General features: G+C 48.1%; 1 protein-coding gene across 1 annotated transcript; it reads right to left on the reverse strand.

Moving 5' to 3' along the window:
- Nucleotides 1-1,661: 1,661 nt before the first annotated feature.
- On the reverse strand, nucleotides 1,662-20,728 carry MRPL48 (mitochondrial ribosomal protein L48). The gene is given in 9 exon segments (XM_073334571.1): nucleotides 1,662-1,929; nucleotides 5,289-5,378; nucleotides 6,455-6,557; nucleotides 10,557-10,729; nucleotides 11,489-11,574; nucleotides 15,020-15,057; nucleotides 16,252-16,304; nucleotides 20,548-20,686; nucleotides 20,688-20,728. Coding segments are annotated over 9 exon segments (783 nt in total). The 5' UTR covers nucleotides 20,714-20,728; the 3' UTR covers nucleotides 1,662-1,854.
- Nucleotides 20,729-25,069: the final 4,341 nt, after the last annotated feature.

Genomic DNA, 25,069 nt, shown 5'->3' on the forward strand with positions numbered 1-25,069 from the left:
CAACAGAGACCTGATTCTCCTCTCTTTTAACCAGTGTAAATATGGAGTAACTCCACTGAGTAAGAGATTTACATTCTGCTAACCACTGAAACAGGAAGTCAGTGGGCCAAATTCTTTTGTCACATACCTAGTCTGTAAGACATGTGCAGCCCCTGTGTAAAATGTTATGTGGTAAACCCAGGACAAACAGCTACAAAAAAGGGAGGGGTAGTAATTAGTCCCAGGAGATTAAAAGGCCCCTCCCCCTCCACTGAGGATATAACAAGGGGGAAATAAGGTTCAGCTGGAAAAGGGGTTGCTAGGGAGCTAATTAGGTTCAGTTGGCTCCAACCCCTGGAGACCTCTTTAAACCCTCCCTGGCTGGAAGGAGAGGGGGAGGAGAGAAGCTGCCAGTAAGCTAAGGGCAGCAAGACACCGAACCCTTCAAGGAAGGGAGGCTACACTCCCCTGCCCCAGAGGGAAGGGAAAGAAAACAAACACAAGGGACTAATCAGGGAAAGGAATAACTGGACCCTGTGCTACCTGTAAGGATTTGTCTTGCCTAAGCCAGTGACTCCAAGGCAAAAAGGACTGAGTCCGCTGAGGAGAACAAAGTACTTTGCCACAGTTACCAATCAGAATTCTCCACTCTCACCCCTAGTTTTACACTGACTTTGCACAAGTGAAAGTGACTACAAAGCTCCAAGGCAGTGGAGAACCAGGTCCCAGCTATGTATTGTTATGTAGGTTCTGAATGTTTTTGGAAACTACAAAAAAAAAAAATCATATATGCCTGTTGTCAAGGGCAGATCCAGAGGAAAATTATTCTTCACCAGAGATGAAGAATAAGAGTCAGATACAAGCCCAGGCGAGTAATTTTCCTGTGTAATCTGATTGGTTGACAGTGGTCCAACAGTCACTGTTATTGGCCTTTGACGAGGTCATTTTCTGTTGCTGACTCATCTCGTGATTATTCAGCCACTTGTGAATCAGGATCTCTCGTTTGTGATTAGTACTTTCCACCCCTCACAGGGATGTGGAGGCTCCATCCAGGTTGGCAAAATGCTTTGAAAACCTCCCATGAAAGGGGCTATACAAGTGCAAGGAATTATTATAGCCTTCGCTGTAGGAAATTAACTAGACAACTGCGTTAAAACCAGTAGCATTTGGGGGTATATTCTGGATCAAATGTTACCTATAGTGTTTCTGGAACAGGATTAAATTGAGCATCACATCTGAAGTTTGGACGGGATTTTTCCCTGCCGCCTGACAGTGACATTCACCTTTATCTGGCTCATTGAGAATAAACAGACACCTCCTCCACAGTGAGGGCAGCTGGTAACAACCGAGGTCCATCACTGCCTCCCATCTTAGCTCTGTCTATCTTCCCTCGATCTGGGCCCGACTCAGCTCCCGCAGCAGTGTATGGAAAGAATCCTATTTTCTCCAGCAAGAACTAGAGCAGGACCTTTGGGCACAAGCCTGCAATTCTAGACCGTGGTGGGAATTTTGACTGAGAAAAGACTGCAGATTGGGCCCTCTATTTCTAAACCAATGTGTAGAAAAGGCACCCAAGGCAGAACAAACAGGAATGAGGGTGAAGGAATCAGACATGCGATCCAGCCTTTTCATCACCACACGGCTGCAAATCTCTCTACAAAAAAGCACCAGTTGGTCAGATACACAATGGGTACATTTGATTTCATTAAAATAAGCTCCTGAACAGGGCAGTGGAAACATCTTCCAAGCAATAAACATATCAATAAGACCATATTAAGAGTTGCCTTTGAAGGCTACCAGGAGCCAATTAAGGGATGCTATGGCTTCACAAAGACGGCTTTGAAATGGATTGGATAGTTTTAGCTGGACACTGGCTCAGCTCATTTGCGCCATCAGCTCTTCAAGTTCCGGTCGAGCCTTTAATCGAACCTTGAAGTCTGCCTCTGTATGCTGTGGGGAGGAGAAATGGAGGAAATAGGAATAAGTCTTGATTATGTTCCAAGGTAATAGCAAGACAATTATCTCCTGATATCGGCCGTGCCAATGTTCTGTACTATACCAAGGGCTTGGTGGTAAGTAAGTGTTCACAGTTCTACTGAGCCAAGCAGTGCTGGAACATTTTCATAGGAACGGCCATACTAGGTCAGACCAAAGGTCCATCTAGCCCAGTATTCTATCTTCCGACAGTGGCCAATGCCAGGTGCCCCAGAGGGAATCAACAGAACAAGTGATCAGTCCCCTGTCACCCATTCCCTGCTTCTGGCAAACAGAGGCTAGGGACACCATCCCTGCCCCTCCTGGCTAATAGCCATTGATGGACCTAGCCTCCATGAAAACAGAGCTTGACATGTGGCACTATCATAACTCAGGAACTCAGTATGTTTTAATCTCTAAAATAATATTTTGAACTTGGGCTGTCAAGCGATTAAAAAAATTAATTGCACGATTAATTGTACTGTTAAAAATAATAGAATGCTATTTAAATATTTGGATGTTTTCTACATTTTCAAATAAATATATTTCAATTACAACACAGCATATAAAGTGTACAGTGTTCACTTTATATGTTTATTACAAATATTTGCACTGTAAAAGCAAAAGAAATAGTATTTTTCAGTTCACCTCACACAAATACTGTAGTGCAATCTCTTTATCATGAAAGCGCAACTTATAAATGTAGAATTATGTACAAAAATATCTGCACTCAAAACCAAAACAAGGTAAAACTTTAGAGCCTACAAGTCCACTCAGTCCTACTTCAGCCAATTGCTCAAACAAGTTTATATTTACGGGAGATAATGCTGCCCGCTTCTTGTTTACAATGTCACCTGAAAGTGAAAACAGGCATTCGCATGGCACTGTTGTAGCTGGGGTCACAAGATATTTACATGCCAGATGCGCTAAAGATTCATAAGTCCCTTCATGCGTCAACCACCATTCCAGAGGACATGCGTCCATGCTGACAACGGGTTCTGCTCAACAACGATCCAAAGCAGTGCGGACCCACAACTGAGTGGACTTGTAGGCTCTAAAGTTTTACATTGTTTTGTTTTTGTGTTGCAGTTATGTAACAAAAAATAAATCTACATTTGTAAATTGCACTTTCACGATAAAGAGTTTGCACTACAGTATTTGTATAAGGTGAATTAAAATATACTATTTCTTTTGTTTATCACTTTTACAGAGCAAATATTTGTAATCAAAACAATATAAAGTGAGCACTATACACTTTGTATTCTGTGTTGTAATTGAAATCACTATATTTGAAAATATAGAAAAACATCCAAAAATATTTAATGAATTTTAATTGGTATTCTATATTTTAGCAGTGCGATTAAAACTGATTAATCATGATTAATTTTTTTAATTGTGATTAACTTTGAGTTAATCACGTGAGTTAAGGGTGTTTAATCGACAGTTCTATTTTGAACTAATCTGTAGTATCTTTCATCCAAGGATTCCAAAGCACTTTACATCCATTAACAAATCAAGCATTACATCACTCCTCTAAGGCAGGCTCAGAATCAGTGTTTTACAGATGGGGATATGAAGTCAGAGAGAGGTTAAGAGACTCACCCAAGGACATAGTGAATCAGTGGCAGAGCCAGGAATAGAATTCAAGGGCTCTAATTCTCAGTACCTTGCCCTGAACCACACACTCTTCAGAATCCATTGCATAGTTGGGTATCAGTATTTGTTTGTGCAGCGAGTGACTCATACAGAACTGTGAGGGGAAGTCTTTCCGAGAGCCAAGAATTTATTTCTTCTACAAAATGTGTTATAAAAGGAATCTTAACAGGGACTTAACTGAAGCTGGTGACTGACTGTCTGATTCTCCGCCCCCTTAAGATGGTCTAAATCAGGAGTAACTCCACTGAAGTCAATAGAGTCGCATGGGTGTAAGTGAAGAGAATCAGCACATGAGTGCAGAAGTCTTGACTCAGTGAATAAGCAATACAGACACATACATAAACCCTAAATAGCACACACAGACTGGGGTAGCTTACACACTGCACTGTGAAATGTATCCCTTCCCTAGGTTTCCACAGCAACTACCTGTAGCTGTCCTGCTTGGTGAGTTACCTTCTGAGGTTTACAGATCATGAGCTAATGTGGATGCATAAATTAAGAGTAAACAAAACTGGACAAACCATTAAACATATGGAGATGGTTAAGTGCAGCTATCAATGCAAATTGTAGAAGTTCATTTTCAGAGACAGATACAGTTTATTTTATTGGAAGGAGGGGGAAATGGAAGATCTACCTATCTTAGGGCCTGATCCAAAGCTCACCAAAGCCCTTTGATTCAGTCCTTTACTTATTACTATTATTATTATTATTATCCCATCCTCTTAGCATCTACGCACTATTGTAGAGCTGCCATCTCTCCAGAACTTCACAAGACCATCCGGAGCTCCACATCCCTCTTCTGGGTTACCAAAGGCTAATGTAGTCCACGGATGCAGAAAGCATCACTGACATTGCATATTTTTTGGTCCACAAAAACTACCTTGAGGAAACAGGGCCCCCCAGAGCTGATTTGCTTTTGTAATACAAGGACATACAATGTATAGAGGCTTGAGGGCTTAAATTTTCCTCACCCCACCCCGGTGCAGCAAAGTTTCTCTCTACCCAGAGCCCAGCCAAGGAGTGTGAACTCTGGCTCGCCTCAGTGCTCTGGTGAAACAGAATATAAGAATGAGCTTCTGCAGAAAGCAAACAAACCCTCTTCCCAGGAGGAAGTGTGATCTAATAGTTACAGGAGGGCGCTTGGCTTCTGGGTTCCATTCCTAGTCTACCACCGACTCAACTCATTAATCTTGCATAAGTCAATTATCAATCTGTTTCTTCACCTGTAAAAGAGGGACGGTATTTCCCTGCTCCATAAAGGACTTTGTGATCCTTGGATGAAAGGTGCAGTATAAGCACTGCGTAGTACTGAAAGGAAAGTATCCTACTCTGAACCCTGGAGATTTTCTCCAGGTGCAAAGCCATTTACAATCCACGCTCCTCATGGGTGGTAATGGGAGTTGGTTGGAAAGGTGTTGGTGGCAGGGAAGGCATGTCACAGGATACAGAAGTCCAAATGCTATCCAGGGCATTGGTCAACGAGCAGAGGAGACAGTGTCACGTAGGCCAACTGACCAAGTGGGGGTCTTAGTCTGAGGCGCGTTGGGCACCCACACATCAATGGGAGAGGCGGGTCTTCTCAGGATCAAGACCTTGTTCTGTGCTGTTGTGAGGCAGATTTCACCACATATATAGTAAACACTTTCTAAATGTGAACACGTCAGTAAACTTAAAGGTACCTCTTTCACCGACAGATGGACCCCTTCGGGCTGGTTACTCTGAATAACCTCCAAGAGTACAGGAGCAAACGTTGAACTCAAACCACTGATCTAAAAGAAGAAAGGAAATGCTGCACGAGAAAAGCCAAACACCGAGTGGACCTGTTACATTAATGGCACAGCAAAGGAGTCGATTTCAATGCAAGCCCAAGGTGGAGCCCAAACAAGACCCTTGCAGTCCAATCACTCCAGGCCAATGTACGTAACTTTAGTTTGCAGGTCATCTTCCATGCACACTGTAAACCAACATGTCCAGTTTTGACATGAACCACCCCACATTCCTGCCCACAGTATCCCCACCCTCTGTGCGAGAACCTCCACTGCAGCTGCTGCTGTCTGGAGCATGCATTTTGTATCTCTCCAGCTCACTGTTTTCCTGACTCAGTTGAAAATACATCTCCTGGCCCTTTCCTATACCACTTAACTTCTTTAACTCTGCTACTGAGAAGCAGAAAGACTGACATACAGATGTATGCGTTGGCGTGTGCACGCACTGTAGGTACAGAGACACATTCATGCACAGCATAGTTTTTTTTAATTCAGGTTAAATTGTTGCTAATGTCTGGATCCCTACCACAGAACCTGCCATGGAAAACTTGGGACATCAGTGTCAACTCTGAAAGTTCTCAGCATCAGCTCTGTGCCGTGGAAAACTTCTACCTTTTAAAGCTTCGAAAGTTTAACCCAGAAAAGGTTTAAGCACAAGTCTGAGTGTATGTAGCTATAAGATGAGGGGGAAAGCATCACTGAGGAAACAGATTCTAGTTTAAAAACTGCTAAGGGTCAATATAACCAGTGAGCTTAAAAAAATTATTACAAATCACTTCACGGTGATAGCAGCCAGTAAAGAAGCGTTTGGACAAATATCTCGTTATGACTTTTCCATCCGTACTGTCGACCATTTAGTGTAAAAGAGATAGTACCTCTAAAAGTTAGAGATGAGAGACAAGCCTTCTGGGCTCTCCACTCTGCAAGCGGCTCACTGTGTGACTTTTAGTTAATTAATTTCTTCGTGCCTCAGTTTCCACATACAAGTGGTTAGAGAGTTAGTTCGGTGCTTTGAGATCTTCAGATGTAAAGTGCTATGCAAGAGCAGAGCTTCATTATAGGCAAACAAAATTTCATACCTGTACAACTCGCTGGTGGGTTGTAAGAACAGCATCTGGGTACAGCCTGGACCCTTGCTCCTGCATGACCATTACCTCCGTGGTTTTAGTGGGCATCGCATAGCTGTAGAAACAACAATTCAGCTATCAGCAATCGGGGAAATGTTGACAGCCCTTGGCAGGAATGAGTGAACTTTCAGCAGAAGAGAACATGGGATGAGATGAAGCATTCATGAGAAATTAACTATGCAAACAAGGAAGACTGCATTAGGGGCTGACACAAGCAGGGCTGTATAATCACTTGTGTGACAGGACAGAGATAAGTCCACAGCATTCCTGCTGCCCAGAAGCTCTTTTGGGCACAAATGCTAACACAAGAGGAGATAACTTTATTCAATGCCTTTGTTGCTGAAAGAGAGATTTAAAGCAAACATCTAGTACATAGTTACTGCGAATGAAAATTAAACCAGGTACATTAACTGACTTGTGTCTTTCACAATGGTTATTAAGAAGAGTAAGAAATGGCTGGTGTAACTTGCCAGTTAGAAAGACTTTATTTTCACCAAAATGGGCCTAGTATGTACAAAGGAGAGATACTTGGCCAAATTCTGTTCACATTTACATCAGTGTAAATCTACAGATTTCAGTGGTGTTACTCTGGATTTACAATGGTGCAAATGAGAACAGAATTTGGCCCACCGTGCGAACCGCTTGTACTGCAATTCAATTAGCGAGGAGGGATGATCTGGTGGTTAAAGGCACTGGACTCTCACTCAGGAGGTCTGGGTTCAATGGTCATGTCAGCCACAGACTTCCTGGGTGACCCTGACCAAATCATTTAATATCTCTGGCCTCACTCAAAGGTTGCTAATACTTCTTTTCTCCCCTACTTTGTCTGTACTATGTGTACAGCCCCTAGCACAATGGGGTCTTGCCCTCAGTTGAGGCATGCAGGCATTACTGTAATACAAGTAACAATTTATGTAATAACCACAGCCTAGGGTATGAAGCAGTCATCTTCGTTGTGGGCTCTTCCTGTAACTATTCATAGGCGCCGAGCAGAAGGCATATTAATTTCCAAGCATCTGTGGGTCTTGTTCTTAAATGTTTAACAGGGGGTTGGAGGACTCGAGGGATTGGTGATCCATAGAGTTTGCGGGCAGACGGGACCATAAGATCATCTAGTCTGATCTCAGTGGGATATCCAAATGGGATCCAAGAGCCTTTTAATTTAAGTCTCTGCCATTTGACAGCTGTTCACTGAATTATATGACATTTGTGAGTGGTCCCAGTTTGTCTAGAGCATCCACATTGCAGAAAGAGACCATCACAACTGGTCTACGCATGCAGGACTTTCAACTCCACGGCTGTTGATACAGCACCTCATACAAGAGTAGGGGTTCTCAAACTGGGGGTTGGGACCCCTCCAGGGGTCACGAGGTTATTACATGGGGGGTCATGAGCTATTAGCCCCCATCCCAGATCTCACTTTTCTTCCAGCATTTATAATGGTGTTAAATATATTAAAAAGTGTTTTTAATTTATAAGGGGGTATTGCACTGAGACACTTGCTACATGAAAGGGGTCACTGGTACAAAAGTTTGAGAACCACTGTACAAGAGTCTAAAAAAGTCAATTCACCTTCTTTACATTTTTAAATAGGGTTTAAACAGTGAGCATTACGCACCATGCATACATTAAACAGCATTCGGGCACAGATTCCCATATGTGCTAACATCCTTTCACAGTAGTTATGACAGGTCCCTTGGACAACATCATGAAGACCCCAAAGGAATCAGCACTTATCACAGGGGATGGTCATGGCTGCACACATTTACAGATAAGCTTTGTGCATAACCCTCACTGAAGTGAAACAGATGGCATGGTTTCGTCCCACAATTATTGCTCTGCAAAGACACTGCAGGAGTCGCACGCCCTGCCACATAATCCACAGAAGCATTCAGAACAGCACAGTTCGATTCTCAGATCTAACATTGGAACCACGGTTATAAGAGATCCCCCCACGCTATCTCGAGGAGAGCACCACGACTCTAACCTAGAAGAGAGGGGTGGGGTTAGTATGGATCTGACAAGAAAATACATTCAAAGAACATTTCCTTAATGAAACCCTCTCTGTAGATGCCCACTGTAGGACAGCAGGGAAATGGTTAATGTTGACATGTTAAATGTCATCATTAGCATCTAGAGTTAATATCGTATCTAGATGAACAGGAATAATTCACACATCATAGAGCTGTTGTTACAGGTGATCTGCAGACTCAGGCAGACAATGGTGCAGCAGGTCAGATCCTTCACATCTCCAATGTGAAACAAAGTGAAAGCGTAAATCCTGGCAACAATATTGGGGTCCCTGGAGAAGAGCTAGTTCAATTCTCCCCCCACATCTAGTTCAATCTCGTCTCTGCTATTTATAAACTGAAAAAGTGCAGTCCAGCCCCTTCACGAAAGCTGCCTTGTGACAAGCCTTTCCATGTCTTTGGAAAGCAAATTAAAATACAATACTTTGAAGGGTCTCTTGTCCTATTTTTAGGGAAATTATAGCTGTGGTGGAACAAAGAATTTGTAGGACAAAGCCCACAAGTCACTGTTCTGCCTGATCCAAGCTCCATGGTGCTACTGTAATTATCAGAGCTTTTAGAGGAGAAAAAGATCAAGACAGAGTGGGTGAAAAGTGACCTTGTCTCTAAATGTGGGGCAGTGAGGAGAGATCCATCCACGCAACAGATGTACGGGAACAAAATCTGACTCAAATCAGCAGAAGCTCTGTCTGCATTACATGCCCCATTTCTTTTCTGAGACACAGACAAAAGTGAAATGTGTCAAGAGGAAAAGAATCCAGCGCAACTGACAGGGCATTTTAACACCTCACAACATGTGGAAAAGACACATGGAGTGCTAGGACTCTAATTAGATTTGTGGCACTTTTCATCTTCAAAGAACTCTACCCACGTCCAGCCATCCTCAAGACCTGTGAGGTAAGCAGGCATTAGTCAACACATTTTGCAGATGGAAAAGCTTGGGCAGAGAGGTGGCAAGTCCATGGAGTAGCCAGGATTAGAACTCAGAAATTCCCCTTTCCCATTCCTGTGCTCAGACCACAGGCTAATGCCCCTTTCTCCACCAACTGAAAACTGAGAGCTAAATTCTTCCCTGTGATCTGCACAGCCAGTCTATTGATACCCATCCTGTGGCTTTTCCTACTTGAACAGAGCTCTCAGTGAGGTCAGTCAAGAGCCCATGGAGACTGAAAGAACAGAATAAATTCAAGAGAATCATCATACAGATCAGAGAGGAAAATTCAGACACACACAAATGTCACAGGGGTGGGAAAACTACTGCCCGTCAGACATTTTAATCCTGCCCCTGAGCTCCCACCGGGGAGTGGGGTCTGGGGCTTGCCCTGTTCCGCACGTGCCGTGACTCTGCGTGGCTCCCAGAAGCAGCAGCATGTCCCCCCCTCCAGCTCCCATGTGTAGCGGCAGCCAGGGGGCTCCACACACTGCCCCTGCCCCAAGCGCCACCCCTGCAGCTCCCATTGGCCGGGAACCGCGGCCAATGGGAGCTGCAAGAGCAGGATCTGCAGATGGTGCAGTACGCAGAGGTAAGCGCTGCCCGGAGCCTGCACCCCTGACCTCCTCCCACGCCCCAACCCCCTGGCTCAGCCCTGATCCCTCTCCCGCCATCCGAACCCTTGGTCCCAGCCCGGAGCACCTTCCTGCACACCAAACCTCTCACCCCCAGCCCCACCCCAGAGCCTGCACCCCCAGCCAGAGCCTTCACCCCACTGCACCCCAACCCCCTGCCCCAGGGGGGAGCCCCCTCGTGCACCCTGAACTTATTTCTGGCCTCACCCCAGAGCCCACACCCCCAGCCAGAGTCCTCACTCCCTCCCACACCCCAACCCCAATTTCGTGAGCATTCATGGCCCGCCATATAATTTCCATATCCAGATGTGGCCCTCAGGCCAAAAAGTTTGCCCATCCCTGGTGTAACACCTTCACCTGCAAGGCTCTTATTTTTGTACTGTACCCCAGCAAAACCAAAGAACATATGGCATGTCATGTAAACACACAGAGATCACATGCAGGGGTGGCCTTTATACCTTTCGATCACTCTAATGGAGAATCGGTTGCAGAGTTTATGAACATATTGAGCAAAATGCTCCACCAGGCACATGTCGTACGCAGTCATCTGTATGTTCAGGTCTCCATATGCATGATCTGATCCAGCACTAATCTCCTTCATCCGTATCCTGTCCCTTTTCCTCTTTGAAAGCTATAAGAAAGTGAAATACCCTTCAGCATTCTTGGAAATGTCTAACTATACAAGATTCATGCCCAGTAGTGGTTAGAGCAGAGGACTGGTAGCCTGGAGTCTATACCCACCTCTAACGCTGATTTGCTGAATAATCTTAGGCAAGTCAAGGCTTCTCTGTGTTCATTTTCCCAGTTGTAAAATTCAGGATAACACCTAATTTACAGAAGTGTTCTGAGACTTAATTGGGATGACAGGCCCTCTAGAAGCACCACACTTGCCTGGACAATGTATGCTTAGCATGAAAAACTACTTCTTCCAGAAGGAACTAAGGAGTTGGAACAAACTGCTCCTATTTCAGCCTCTGCCTTCGAGGCACCTGTCTAGACGAATTATTGTTTCATTTATCCAGAAATGTCTTTTCCAAATTCCAGGTAAAGGAAAAAGTTCAAAATGGACCAAGACTTTACTCACTAATATTCAGCAATGGCTTGTGATTGGTTTGGTTAAGTTCAACATAATTAATAGTTTCCATTAGCCGAACCAATTAGAGACTTAAATAAGGAAGTAATGAACGCAAGAAAATATTTGTGCAGTGCTTTGAATAGGATATTTCTCATTGTACAACAATCTCTGCTGGGAGAGGCAGCAGGAAAGCAGCATAATCTTCACTTGGATACTCAGAAGCCCACAGAATTAGCAGCACCAACATTTTAATTAGTCTGTAAATGTATCCGAATTGATTGAAAGTCAACACCGTCAGAGCACTGAAATGCCTACCTCCAGCGGAAGCAGGTGTCTGAACCTCCCAATGCCATGGGTAGGCTGGGACCTGTAGTGTCTGTTGCAGCTCAGCAACGTGCTGCCTTTAAAGAGGAAGACAGAACACATACATTTCAAGTTAAAGGTCAGACAACTCCTCTCCTGATAAAGCAGTAACAGTATGGAAGCTAGGAGTTCTCCAGGAATCTACTGAGGAGAGGTGGGGCTGGCAGGGGCAGAAACCTGGAAGAAGAGTCTTTCTGTCTGTAATGAGGTGTTTTAGAGCAGTGGTTCTCAACCTTTCCAGACTACTGTACCCCTTTCAGGAGTCTGATTTGTCTTGCGTACCCCAAGTTTCACCTCATTTAAAAACTACGTGCTTACAAAATCAGACCTAAAGACACAAAAGTGTCACAGCCACACTGTTACTGAACAATTGCTTACTCTCATTTTTATCATATAATTATAAAATAAATCAATTGGAATATAAATATTGTACTTACATTTCAGTGTATAGTATATAGAACAGTATAAACCAGTCATTGTATGAAATTTTAGTTTGCACTTGCTTTTTATGTAGCCTGTTGTAAAACTAGGTAAATACCTAGATGAGTTGCTGTAAATGCAATATTGCTATTTATATTATAATAACAAATATATATTATATAAATAATATTTCAAGCGTATGCATACCCCTGGTTGAGAACCACTGCTTTAGAGTGGCCAGAGGTGGGCAAGATGCTTCACACAGAAGACATGTCCCTGCCCTAGTCTACACTGTAGGTTACTCAGGGTTAGTCATGTACCCAACACACCACAGTGGTTCAGTTAAGTATTGGGGGAGGAGTAAATATTTGTTGCACATAAGGAAGGTTGGGGGGCATGTCCCATTGTCTCTTGTCAAGTTCTCAGGTGAGATATAAATGAGGCAAGGGTAGTGACTTGGCAGACCACAATAGACTGGGAGAAAGGGAAGGGATCCCTAACAGGACATTCAAGGAGTTCAGCATGGAAAGGGCTGGAGCATGATGGTAGTGGTGAAACTGTGATGGATCCAGGTTCCCAGTTATCCTTAAATCCAGTCCTGCTTCAAATATTCATGTATCCAAAGAAAAGACAAGCCCTTGTTTGTTCTCATTACTCTGGGGCAAAGTGCTGTCCCTACAGCCTTAACTTTAATAAGGGCACCCCAGAGTCAGGCGATTTTTTAGACTGAAACACAATACCTTGAACAAGCAGGGTTCAAGAACACACTAGACCCTGTCTACACTTCAAGACCAAACTGTGTTTTAATCACGTCAGAGGACTGCTGTGTTGTAACAGAATCCACCAGCACAGTAGATACTGAAGTGTAGATGGAAACTTAAATTGGGTTTAAAACTGGTTCCACTAAGAGTTCCTGACCCAGTGTAGACAGGGAGTATTGGGCTAGACCAGAGGTCTCAAACACACGGCCCGCCAGCTCCCTGCGGAGCTTTGGGGGAGGTACCTGGAGGCGCAGCCAGGGCAACACACAGACCCCTGTGCCCCCCCAGGTCCCGGCCGCTTCCTGGAGCGGCGCAGGGGTAAGGCAAGCGGACAGGGAGGGAGCCTGCCCTGCCCCCGGTGCGTGCCGGGCTGGACCCGCCCCCCCCCCAAACCTCTCCTGCAGCCAAACCCCTTGCCCTGAGCCCCCTGCTGCACCCCGACCCCCTGCCCTGAGCTCCCTGACACACCCTGCCCCCCTTCTGCCCCCCCTGGGGACATGGAGGGGGCGGAGTTGGGGTGGGGATTTTGGGGAAGAGGTTGGAATGGGGGCAGGGAAGGGGTGGGAAGAGGAGGGGCAGGGCGGGGCCTCATGGAAGTGGTGGAGTGGGGGCGGGGCTGGGGTGGTCAGTGGTGCAGCCTTCGGGCTGATGTACTAGTCCTCATGTGGCCCTCGTGGTCATTTGAGTTTGAGACCCCTGGGCTAGATTCACAAAAGGACTTAGGGGACTGACTGTCACGTTAGGCACCTAAATCTCAGAATGAGGCCCCACTGGGATTCACAAAAAAACCTTCAGCTACTGACAAACACTGTGGGGTAAATTCACCCGGCACCTACGTTTTTGCAGTAAAAGTTCTGTGGGCATCTACAGTTCAGCTTCTGAGCATGTGCACTGCAGCCCCACTCCAGGCATCCAGAAACCTAAGCCCCAAAGCGATGCACAATCTGGAGGAAGGACCGGTGTTCCTCCCCCTAATTACTCGCCCGTGGGACCCAATCAGGTAATGTCCAGAGCTTACCTACTGGATCAGGTGCCTGTAGGCAAGCTTACATCAAATGGCTGCCGGGGGAAGGCAGGAAAGGGGAGAACAGGAGGAAGAAGATTCCTTCATAACTTTTAGTCCAGTGGTTAGGACACTCGCCTGGGATGTAGGAGACCCCCCATTCAACTTCCCCCTCCACCTGATGAGGAAAAGGGATCTGAACAGGGATCTGCCACCTCTCAGGTGAGTCCCTTAGCCACTGGTCTATTGGATATTCTGATATAGGGCTCCCTCACCCTCTTTGTTTGAAGTTGTTCCTCTGGCAATAAATAATGAAAAAATTATTGGGACAGAGAGAGAGAGCAAGCACAAGCATGAGAATAACTTCCTAGCCTGGTGGCTGGAGCACTCACACTGGGAAGTGGGAGACACAGAGTCCAGTCCCCCTGCTCCAATAAAATTTTAAATTATTTACTCACAGTGAGACAGCTTCAACAGGAGAGCCCCATATCAGAACATCCCATAGCCCAATGGCGAGGGCACTCAGCTAAGTAGCAGATCCCTGTTCAAATCCCTTCTCATCAGGCAGAGGGCGGAATTGAACCAGGAGTCTCTCACATCCCAGGTGATAACCTAACCACTGGGCTAAAAGTTATGAGGGAGGTCCTCCTCCTCCTCTCCCCTCCTCCATCCAGCTTGTTCCAAAAATGGGGCAGACACCTAACCCAAAGAGAAGGTTTGCAGATAAGAATCTCAAGCAGGGGACGGTACCTCCCTGCAGTCTGGATTTAGGTTCAAGAAGAGGGGCAGGGCTTAGAACACACCGCTCTCCTTGGCATCTCCCATTGGCTATCTTAGGCGGAGAGCGACCTAGTGTGCTGGCTTCTGTGAATCCCACTCCAAGGCACCTTCCCCCACATTCATTGTACAAAAAGCTGAGATGCCACACTAAACTCTGTGAATCCCAGGGATTTTCTAGGCACCTAAAAGTTAAGTGTGGTGACACTACATTTCTTTGTGAATACAGCCCATAGTCTCTAGCACATGTTTCTCCACAACATAAAGTCAGTCTGACTAGGACTCTCTGCTTAGCAGAGTCCTAGGAATGGAACAAGAGGAGGATTTTCAGCCAGATCAAAGGTGTGACTGAATGCTGGCCCAGTGCCCACCTGAATTATTTATTATAACACCATCAATCAGCTCAAATTTGGTTTAAAGAATTAAACAGCAAGGTGACATGAGGGCTCAAGTGTGAATATTCGTTTCAGGTACAAGAAGGTTTTTAGTGTATTGTATTCAAAATCTACAGCGAGTTCTTACCTACAGCACAGGTGGGGCTCTCTCTGGCTGCTGTTACTCTAAAGGAAAAGCCAGGATGAAAGTTAAAAGCTATTGTTGTTTCATTTATAAAAGTACTATATAGATTTTCAGTCTCTAAATGGAAAGTCATTATTCTTGAGTGACAGGTATTACAGGCAGAGAGTGTGGAAAATGGATTATATCTTTACAGAACTGCAGCCCTCGTTCCTGCATTATCTGCGCACCTCACACCACCACTGTTGGGTAGGGTAGCATTATCCCCACAGGACAGATTAATTGGCACAGGACAGATTAAATGACTTGCCCAAGGTCACACGGACCTAGGGCAAGTCTGGGGTTGAGCTGGGAATCAACACCAGGTATCCCAAGTCACAATTCACTAGACCCAGAGTGTCAAACTCATTTGAGGGAAAGAGAGCCAGATTCCATGTTTCATTATGTTGGGAGCTAGGGTGGGAATTCAGGATGGCATACTCTGCTTGATCCCCATTGGAGACTCCTCTGATGTCAGTGGGAGGAGCACACAAAGATAGAGGAGACATAGCTTTTACATAGTAACTAAAACATTTATCTATCCTTGTTTTCTTTCTCTGCAGCAACTCCCAATTCCCACCCCTCGAGGACTTCACTCCCACCCCTCCAATCTTTCCATCTGCTACAGTGATCCATTAATGCTGACATTACAACACCATCAGTGGGCTTTAGAGATGATACACTGATCAAATTAATAAGGAGTAGGTCACCCCGACTCATTTTTTCAGTTCTCTGCAAATTCAGACAGACATCATGACATTGGTTTACACCCCATCCACATTACATTTGGAAGATTATGGCTGCAGCCATGATGTCTAGAACTTTCATTTTAAAAACAAAGTTTAAATTCCGCACAGTATGAGTATGGCATGTGAGCCACAAATACATCATGCACACCTGATCTGGTCCATGGGTTTTGAGTTTTGACACCCATGCACTAGATCATTCTTCCTACACTGATGGTGCAAGGAACTATCTCTTCTACAGATCCTGCTATTCCATCAGCTTCCAGATGTCATATGAAACATTCCTTTCACTATATCTCAATGTTTTACCTTTCTCTGATATTATTTTTCAACTGTATAGTGATTTATTTTTTATATATGTACAAGTTTTCCAGGCCAGTTTGTAAAAGAGACAGGATTTTAAAATGTTATCTTGAATCTTACATTTACTCGGTCAGATTTCAGAATCCTTACCTGCTAAGAGCAAATGCCTGTTTTAGAAACATTTCCTTCCCCAGGCATAGAACCTACAACAAACCAACATTGTTAGAACACAAACAAACATGTAAGAAAAGCATGAAGATTTTCAAAGCAGTCAGTTGTTAGCTTATTCATCTTGGAATGCATCTTCCCTAACAAAATTCAATAAATTCATAATGTACCAATAAACTTCCCAACCAGTTGTCACGTGCCTAAAGCAAAGCATCACTTCTCAGTACACTGCCACAACACAAAAGGGCACAGAATAACAGGAAGACAGATTACTGTAATTTCTCTTTCATACACTCGATCACTTGTACATGTGTATTCCAGTAACTTGATATTAAGGGACCCACTACTGACCAAATTCACCCCTGGTGTCACTCCACTGACTTCAACTTAAACTAACTATATTAATTACCTTCCCATTTACTCCAGCAGTATCTGGTTTGGTAAAGATACAATTCCTCTTCTCTGCGATAATATCTAGCGTCCACCCAAAATATCTGACACAATTTATGATAGGAGGAAAAATATCAAAAGACAGACAAGACAGACTAAAGTGCTCTAAATATCCATCAAGAGCTCAGTATTTAAGCCTCGTCTACACTAGACATTTTCGGAATATCTCCAAACGGTTCCTCTGGTTATAGCCACATTTGGAGTGGTAGCATAAACAAGGCAAGCTCAGTGGTTTGAGCATTGGCCTGCTAAACCCAGGGTTGTGAGTTCAATCCTTGAAGGGGCCATTTAGGGATTGGGGCAAAAATTGGGGATTGGCCCTGCTTTGAGCAGGGGGTTGGACTAGATGACCTCCTGAGGTCCCTTCCAACCCTGATATTCTATGAAAAAACTAACTTTTACCATACCTTCTCTAGTGTAGGGGAAGACCACACGGTGGTAAGGCTGGTGACCAACTCACCCTACTGCTCACACTGTTTGCCATTGCTAACACTGGGGGATTTGCACTGGTTTTAGTGCACCACTTGGGATATTTCCATAGAATTGTCAATGTAGACACATCTTCAGATCCCTCCATTTTACAGATGAAGAAACTGAGGCACAGAGAGAATAAGTGACTTCCTGAGGTCACACAGAACAGAACCAAGTTCTCCTGACTCCCACTATCCTGCTCTAAATACTGAACAATAGTGCTTTCTGATACAAAATGCACTATTGGAAACAATCTCCCACTGGCCTTTGAGGAAAGAAGGGGTGGCCAAAGCATGACCCACAGAGTTCAATAGTGCAGCCCACAGGTCGTTGCATGGTCTCTCCTGATGCAAGCAGAGGATTTGTAATTGGCACAGGAACATGAGACTTTCCATATGAAGGAGAAGGGTGACTATATTCAACTCCTTTTCATAATAAATAAGGCCTGGCCTACACCCAAAACTTAGGTTGACTTTACGGTGCTCAGGGGTGTGAAAATTTCACAGCCAAGAGACATAGTTAAGCCAATCTAAGCCCTGATATAGACACTGCTTTGTCAATGGAAATACTATACCGTCAACTTAGCTACCACCTCTTAGGGAGTTGGATTTATTACAGCAATGGAAAAACCTCTTCCATCACCATAACAAGTGCCTATGCTACTGTGCCGCACTAGCACTTATTGTGTAGACATCGGCTAAGAGTCTCCCATGTTAAGAAAGATTAATTCAGTCTGGAAGAGCTGCAGAGAAGGGCTACTAGGATGATCAGAGAAATGGAGAACCTACCTTATGAGAAAAAAGAAAAGGAGTACTTGTGGCACATTAGAGACTAACAAATTTATGAAAGTTTATGCTCAGATAAATTTGTTAGTCTCTAGGGTGCCACAAATACTCCTTTTCTTTTTGCGAATACAGACTAACATGGCTGCTACTCTGAAACCTACCTTATGAGAGGAGACTTAAGGAGTTTGTCTCATTTAGCCTAACCAAACAAAGGAGGAGAGAAGATATGATTGCTCTCTATAAATACATCACAAAGATAAACACCAGGGAAGGAGAGGAATTATTTAAGTTAAGTGCCGGTGTTGACAAAAGAACAATGGATTTTAACTGGCTCTCAATAAGTTTAGGCTTGAAATTAGGCAAAGGTTTCTAACCATCAGAGGAGTGAAAAATCTGGAACAGCCTTGCAAGGGAAGCAGCGGGGAAAAAAAACCCAACCGGCTTCAAGACTGAGCTTGATCAGTTTATGGAGGGGATGGTATGATGAGACTGCCTACCCTGGCATACGGCCCATCTGCAACTGCTATCAGCAAACACAAGTACTCCTTTTCTTTTTGCGAATACAGACTAACACGGCTGTTACTCTGAAACAGCTAGAGATGGGACACTGGAGTGGGAGGGCTCTGAGTCACGACAGAGAATTATTTCCCAGGTGTCTGGCCGGCAGGTTTCGTTCACATGCTCAGGGTCTAACTGACCGCACAACACTCGGGGCTGGGAAGGAATTTTCCTCCAGTTCAGCGTGGCGGAGACCCCGGGGGCGGGCCCCCTCTGCGCTGTGGGGCGCGGGGGCCCCCTCTGCGCTGTGGGGCGCGGGGGCCCCCTCTGCGCTGTGGGGCGCGGGGGCCCCCTCTGCGCTGTGGGGCGCGGGGGCCCCCTCTGCGCTGTGGGGCGCGGGGGCCCCCTCTGCGCTGTGGGGCGCGGGGGCCCCCTCTGCGCTGTGGGGCGCGGGGGCCCCCTCTGCGCTGTGGGGCGCGGGGGCCCCCTCTGCGCTGTGGGGCGCGGGGGCCCCCTCTGCGCTGTGGGGCGCGGGGGCCCCCTCTGCGCTGTGGGGCGCGGGGGCCCCCTCTGCGCTGTGGGGCGCGGGGGCCCCCTCTGCGCTGTGGGGCGCGGGGGCCCCCTCTGCGCTGTGGGGCGCGGGGGCCCCCTCTGCGCTGTGGGGCGCGGGGGCCCCCTCTGCGCTGTGGGGCGCGGGGGCCCCCTCTGCGCTGTGGGGCGCGGGGGCCCCCTCTGCGCTGTGGGGCGCGGGGGCCCCCTCTGCGCTGTGGGGCGCGGGGGCCCCCTCTGCGCTGTGGGGCGCGGGGGCCCCCTCTGCGCTGTGGGGCGCGGGGGCCCCCTCTGCGCTGTGGGGCGCGGGGGCCCCCTCTGCGCTGTGGGGCGCGGGGGCCCCCTCTGCGCTGTGGGGCGCGGGGGCCCCCTCTGCGCTGTGGGGCGCGGGGGCCCCCTCTGCGCTGTGGGGCGCGGGGGCCCCCTCTGCGCTGTGGGGCGCGGGGGCCCCCTCTGCGCTGTGGGGCGCGGGGGCCCCCTCTGCGCTGTGGGGCGCGGGGGCCCCCTCTGCGCTGTGGGGCGCGGGGGCCCCCTCTGCGCTGTGGGGCGCGGGGGCCCCCTCTGCGCTGTGGGGCGCGGGGGCCCCCTCTGCGCTGTGGGGCGCGGGGGCCCCCTCTGCGCTGTGGGGCGCGGGGGCCCCCTCTGCGCTGTGGGGCGCGGGGGCCCCCTCTGCGCTGTGGGGCGCGGGGGCCCCCTCTGCGCTGTGGGGCGCGGGGGCCCCCTCTGCGCTGTGGGGCGCGGGGGCCCCCTCTGCGCTGTGGGGCGCGGGGGCCCCCTCTGCGCTGTGGGGCGCGGGGGCCCCCTCTGCGCTGTGGGGCGCGGGGGCCCCCTCTGCGCTGTGGGGCGCGGGGGCCCCCTCTGCGCTGTGGGGCGCGGGGGCCCCCTCTGCGCTGTGGGGCGCGGGGGCCCCCTCTGCGCTGTGGGGCGCGGGGGCCCCCTCTGCGCTGTGGGGCGCGGGGGCCCCCTCTGCGCTGTGGGGCGCGGGGGCCCCCTCTGCGCTGTGGGGCGCGGGGGCCCCCTCTGCGCTGTGGGGCGCGGGGGCCCCCTCTGCGCTGTGGGGCGCGGGGGCCCCCTCTGCGCTGTGGGGCGCGGGGGCCCCCTCTGCGCTGTGGGGCGCGGGGGCCCCCTCTGCGCTGTGGGGCGCGGGGGCCCCCTCTGCGCTGTGGGGCGCGGGGGCCCCCTCTGCGCTGTGGGGCGCGGGGGCCCCCTCTGCGCTGTGGGGCGCGGGGGCCCCCTCTGCGCTGTGGGGCACGGGCCACTGGCTAGACTGAATTTGAGCAAGTGGTGGGTTTTCCGCCCTTTGAATCATGATTTGAGGCTGTTTTAGTAACTCAGTCAGAGGCTGGGGGGTCTCCAGCGGGGGGGGGTTTCTGTGGAGGCAGACGAACACGGCTACCCCGCGGCTACAGGGCTGGGCTAGCGAGGCCCTGGGGGCTCCCAGGCGCAGGAGGCCGGACCAGGCGATCCCGGCGGACTCGCTGGCCGTTCCCCCGGGAGCGCCGCGCTTGGGCTCCCAATCACTTACCAGCAAACCCGGCAGCGGGGCGGCTCCTGGCGGAGTGGCCAGGACCGGGGCTAATGACCCCTCACGGCCCGCCGCCGCCGCCGCCGATCCCTCCCCCGCCCCTGGGAAACGCCCGCCCCGGCGCCCTCCTGCCCCGCGCCAATACCTTCCCCAGCGCCGCGCGCATCCCCGCCCGCCGCCCGGCCGGAAGAGCGGGGGCGCGCCCGGCAGGCAAACGCGTCCCCCGCGCTCCCGGTCCGGCAGCGCGTGCATCCCCCTACGCTTCCTGAGTCTCACACCTGCAGTTCCGCAGCAACTCGGTTCCCCCGTCTCCGCCCCGGGCCGCAGGGAGGATACCGACCGCCAGGTGGCCTGAGCCGGGCAGGGCTTGGTCAGGCCAGCCTGGACCCCGGGCGGCTCTTGCTCTGGGCCGGAGGCTGGTTCCCTTGCAGGAGGCATGCAGGGAGGTGGTGTGCCACAGCAGCCTGCAGTGCCCGGGGTGCAGAGCCCTGCCTGCACCCCCCCCCCCACGGGCCTGCACACAAGGACAGCCTGGAGCGGGACACGTCTGGCCCTAGACTCGCTGGGGAGAGGCGGGTATTTTAATGCCTCTGTGTTGGAGCGTGTCCAATTATTTCCTCTGCACAATATTAGGTGGAGGAAAAATTCCATCATTGAGGTATTAGCCGGGGGCTTCAGAGAAGCAGGAACAGGTTCAGGTCCCTGCTTTCCCTCCCTCCCCCGGCCCGACTTCCTGTGTGGAGGGGTGTTTTGAGGATAAATGCATTACCCATGGGGAAGTGCTCACATACTGAGGTGTCAGGGTCCACATGGCTACCTAAGACGGGGGGGGCAACCTGGGGCTCCGGAGCCACAAGCGGCTCTTTAGTAGTTAATATGCGGCTCCTTGTATAGGCACCGACTCCGGGGCTGGGAGCTACAAGCGCCAACTTTCCAATATGCTGGGGGGTGCTCACGGCTCAACCCCTGGCTCTGCCACAGGCCCTGCCCCCATTCCACCCCTTCCCACTCCCTCCCCTAAGCCTGCCGTGCCCTCGCTCCTCCCCCTCCCCGAGCTTCCTGCACGCCACAAAACAGCTGATCAGGAGCTGTGGCAAGGTGCTGATCAGTAGGGCTGCTGGTGGTCGGGAGGTGCCGGGGCGGGGGGATCTGATGGGAGGCTGCTGACGTATTACTGTGGCTCTTTGGCAATGTACATTGGTAAATTCTGGCTCCTTCTCAGGTTCAGGTTGCCACCCCTGACCTAAGAGATGCATATATGTCCATGTTTCCCTATATCCATGTATCTATGTCTGCATGTGTCCACACTCATGTGCATGTGTTGTGTTGGCAAGTCCTTTAAACAACATGTGGGTTTTCTATATCCACTCATATATGTTCTGGTCTTTTAAGGTGTTATTAACATCTGTTTTGTTAATTTATTATTGTGATCATTAGAACTGCTGATGCAGCTCCCACAGTCCTTTATCATAATTATTATTTTTTGTCTCTCCCTCCCCTGCTTTTTGCAAGGTCGCCAGCAGCCAAGGAATAGTGCTAAGCTCAAGCATAAAAGTGCTAAATAAGCAGGATCAGTTGCGGAGGAAAACTGATTAAAATCATGCAATTCCTCTGCAGTCAGCCTTGCTTATAAAGCACATCATCAACTGTGTAGCATTTTCAATTTCATGTTTTTTCCCCCTGCAGCACTGGAACCCCTAATGCAACAGCCTTATCCTAGTCTAGTGCATAAGAACCAGAAAGTGACCTCTTGAATTTTGACAATCTTCTAATATTGTTAATTGAAAGATGAACAGGGTATAGATGAGGTGATGTAACAAGTCCATCCAACTTCAATGGTTCTATGAATAATGTATTATATTAGTAACACATATAGAAGGAAATTAATACCAGCCCTGCCAAGTAGCTCACATTTGGTACATAGTAGATGGGAGGAAGCAGTAGACGTGATATATCTTGATTTTAATAAGGCTTTCGACATAGTCCCACATGACATCTCATAAGCAAACTGGGGAAGTGTGGGCTAGATTAAACTATTATAAGGTGGGTGTGACTTGCTTCCCCTGGGGTGCCACCTGGAACTGGGGTACCACTGAGCCCTCTGACCCACCAGCCTGGGCTCCCTCTCACACTGTGCTGCTGTGACAAGTTGCAAAGTCCTCCAAGCTTGCACTTTCACCAGCATTCACACAGGTATGGACACACCCAGCTGGCAGTCACATGCAGTCTCTCTAACCACCAACCTAGGATCTCAAAGCAGTACCGTTCCGCCCTGGTCAAACCTGCCCTAGTTTAACACCCGGTCTGCCTCTCCCACAATGTGAAGAGGGCCATGCACACTTGTAGTAATCAAGCTGAGATTTTCCCCAGACACCTTAGTCCAGTGTTTCTCAAACTTTTGTATTGGTGACCCCTTTCACACAGCAAACCTATGAGTGCGACCCCCCCACCCCGATAAGTTAAAAATACTTTTTTTGTATTTAACACTATTATAAATGCTGGAGGCAAAGCGGGGCTTGGGGGTGGAGGCTGACAGCTCACGGCCCCCATGTAATTATCTTGTGAGCCCCCTGAGGAGGCACGACCCCCAGTTTGAGAACCCCTGCCTTCTCAATGCACACTGGTTTGGATTAAAACATAAAATAAGTGTATTAACTACAAAAGGATAGATTTTAAATTATTATAAGTGATAGCAAACAGATCAAAGCAGATTACCTAGTAAATAAACAAAACACACAAGCTAAGCTTAATACACTAGATAGGTAGGATATGAATTAGCAAATTCTCACTCTGAGTGATAAACAGGCTGGCAGATTCTTAAGGCATAAACTACCTTTGCTTTGCAGCTTGGGTTTCCCAGGTTTTCATACACAGGCTAGCAATCCCTTAGCCTGGGACCATCATGTCCCCCAGTTCAGTCTTTATTCCTCAGGTGTTTCCAGGTGTGTTGTTGTAGAGAGAGTGAGGTACCATCATGATGTCATTTTCCCCCTTTTATATATTCTTCCCACTTGCTGGAAAGCTCTTTTACTGTGACCTGGGTCAGACAGTTCCCAGGGTGTAGTGCTATCTCTGAGAGGTTTCTATTATACACAGTTCCTGGAGTAATCCTTGTTCTTGTGTGCATTTCCTCAATAAGCCATTAACATTGTTTGGCCTTTTTATTGTTGTACCTGAAAGGCTGCTTGTGGGGGTTTTCACAACATGTTTCAGTAACACATACATAGCCAAATTTCATAACTTCACATACAGTGATAGCACATACAATCCAACAAGATATTAATGTCTTAACAGATCAAGACTTTTAGAATGATACTTCACAAAGCAAAAAGAAAAGGAGGACTTGTGGCACCTTAGAGACTAACCAATTTATTAGAGCATAAGCTTTCGTGAGCTACAGCTCACTTCTTCAGATGCATATCGTGGAAACTGCAGCAGGCTTTATATATACACAGAGAATATGAAACAATACCTATTCCCACCCCACTGTCCTGCTGGTAATAGCTTATCTAAAGTGATTTCCAGCACAAATCCAGGTTTTCTCACCCTCCACCCCCCCCACACAAATTCACTCTCCTGCTGGTGATAGCCCATCCAAAGTGATAACTCTTTACACAATGTGCATGACAATTAAGCTGGGCTATTTCCTGCATAAATCCAGGTTCTCACATCCCCCCCACCCCCATACACACACAAACTCACTCTCCTGCTGGTAATAGCTCATCCAAACTGACCACTCTTCAAGTTAAAATCCAAGTTAAACCAGAACATCTGGGGGGGGGGGTAGGAAAAAACAAGAGGAAACAGGCTACCTTGCATAATGACTTAGCCACTCCAAGTCTCTATTTAAGCCTAAATTAATAGTATCCAATTTGCAAATGAATTCCAATTCAGCAGTTTCTCACTGGAGTCTGGATTTGAAGTTTTTTTGTTTTAAGATAGCGACCTTCATGTCTGTGATCGCGTGACCAGAGAGATTGAAGTGTTCTCCGACTGGTTTATGAATGTTATAATTCTTGACATCTGATTTGTGTCCATTTATTCTTTTACGTAGAGACTGTCCAGTTTGACCAATGTACATGGCAGAGGGGCATTGCTGGCACATGATGGCATATATCACATTGGTGGATGTGCAGGTGAACGAGCCTCTGATAGTGTGGCTGATGTTATTAGGCCCTGTGATGGTGTCCCCTGAATAGATATGTGGGCACAGTTGGCAACGGGCTTTGTTGCAAGGATAAGTTCCTGGGTTAGTGGTTCTGTTGTGTGGTATGTGGTTGTTGGTGAGTATTTGCTTCAGGTTGCGGGGCTGTCTGTAGGCAAGGACTGGCCTGTCTCCCAAGATTTGTGAGAGTGTTGGGTCATCCTTTAGGATAGGTTGCAGATCCTTAATAATGCGTTGGAGGGGTTTTAGTTGGGGGCTGAAGGTGACGGCTAGTGGCGTTCTGTTATTTTCTTTGTTAGGCCTGTCCTGTAGTAGGTAACTTCTGGGAACTCTTCTGGCTCTATCAATCTGTTTCTT

Source organism: Lepidochelys kempii, chromosome 1, assembly GCF_965140265.1.
Source record: "Lepidochelys kempii isolate rLepKem1 chromosome 1, rLepKem1.hap2, whole genome shotgun sequence".
Lineage (NCBI taxonomy): Eukaryota > Metazoa > Chordata > Testudines > Cheloniidae > Lepidochelys > Lepidochelys kempii.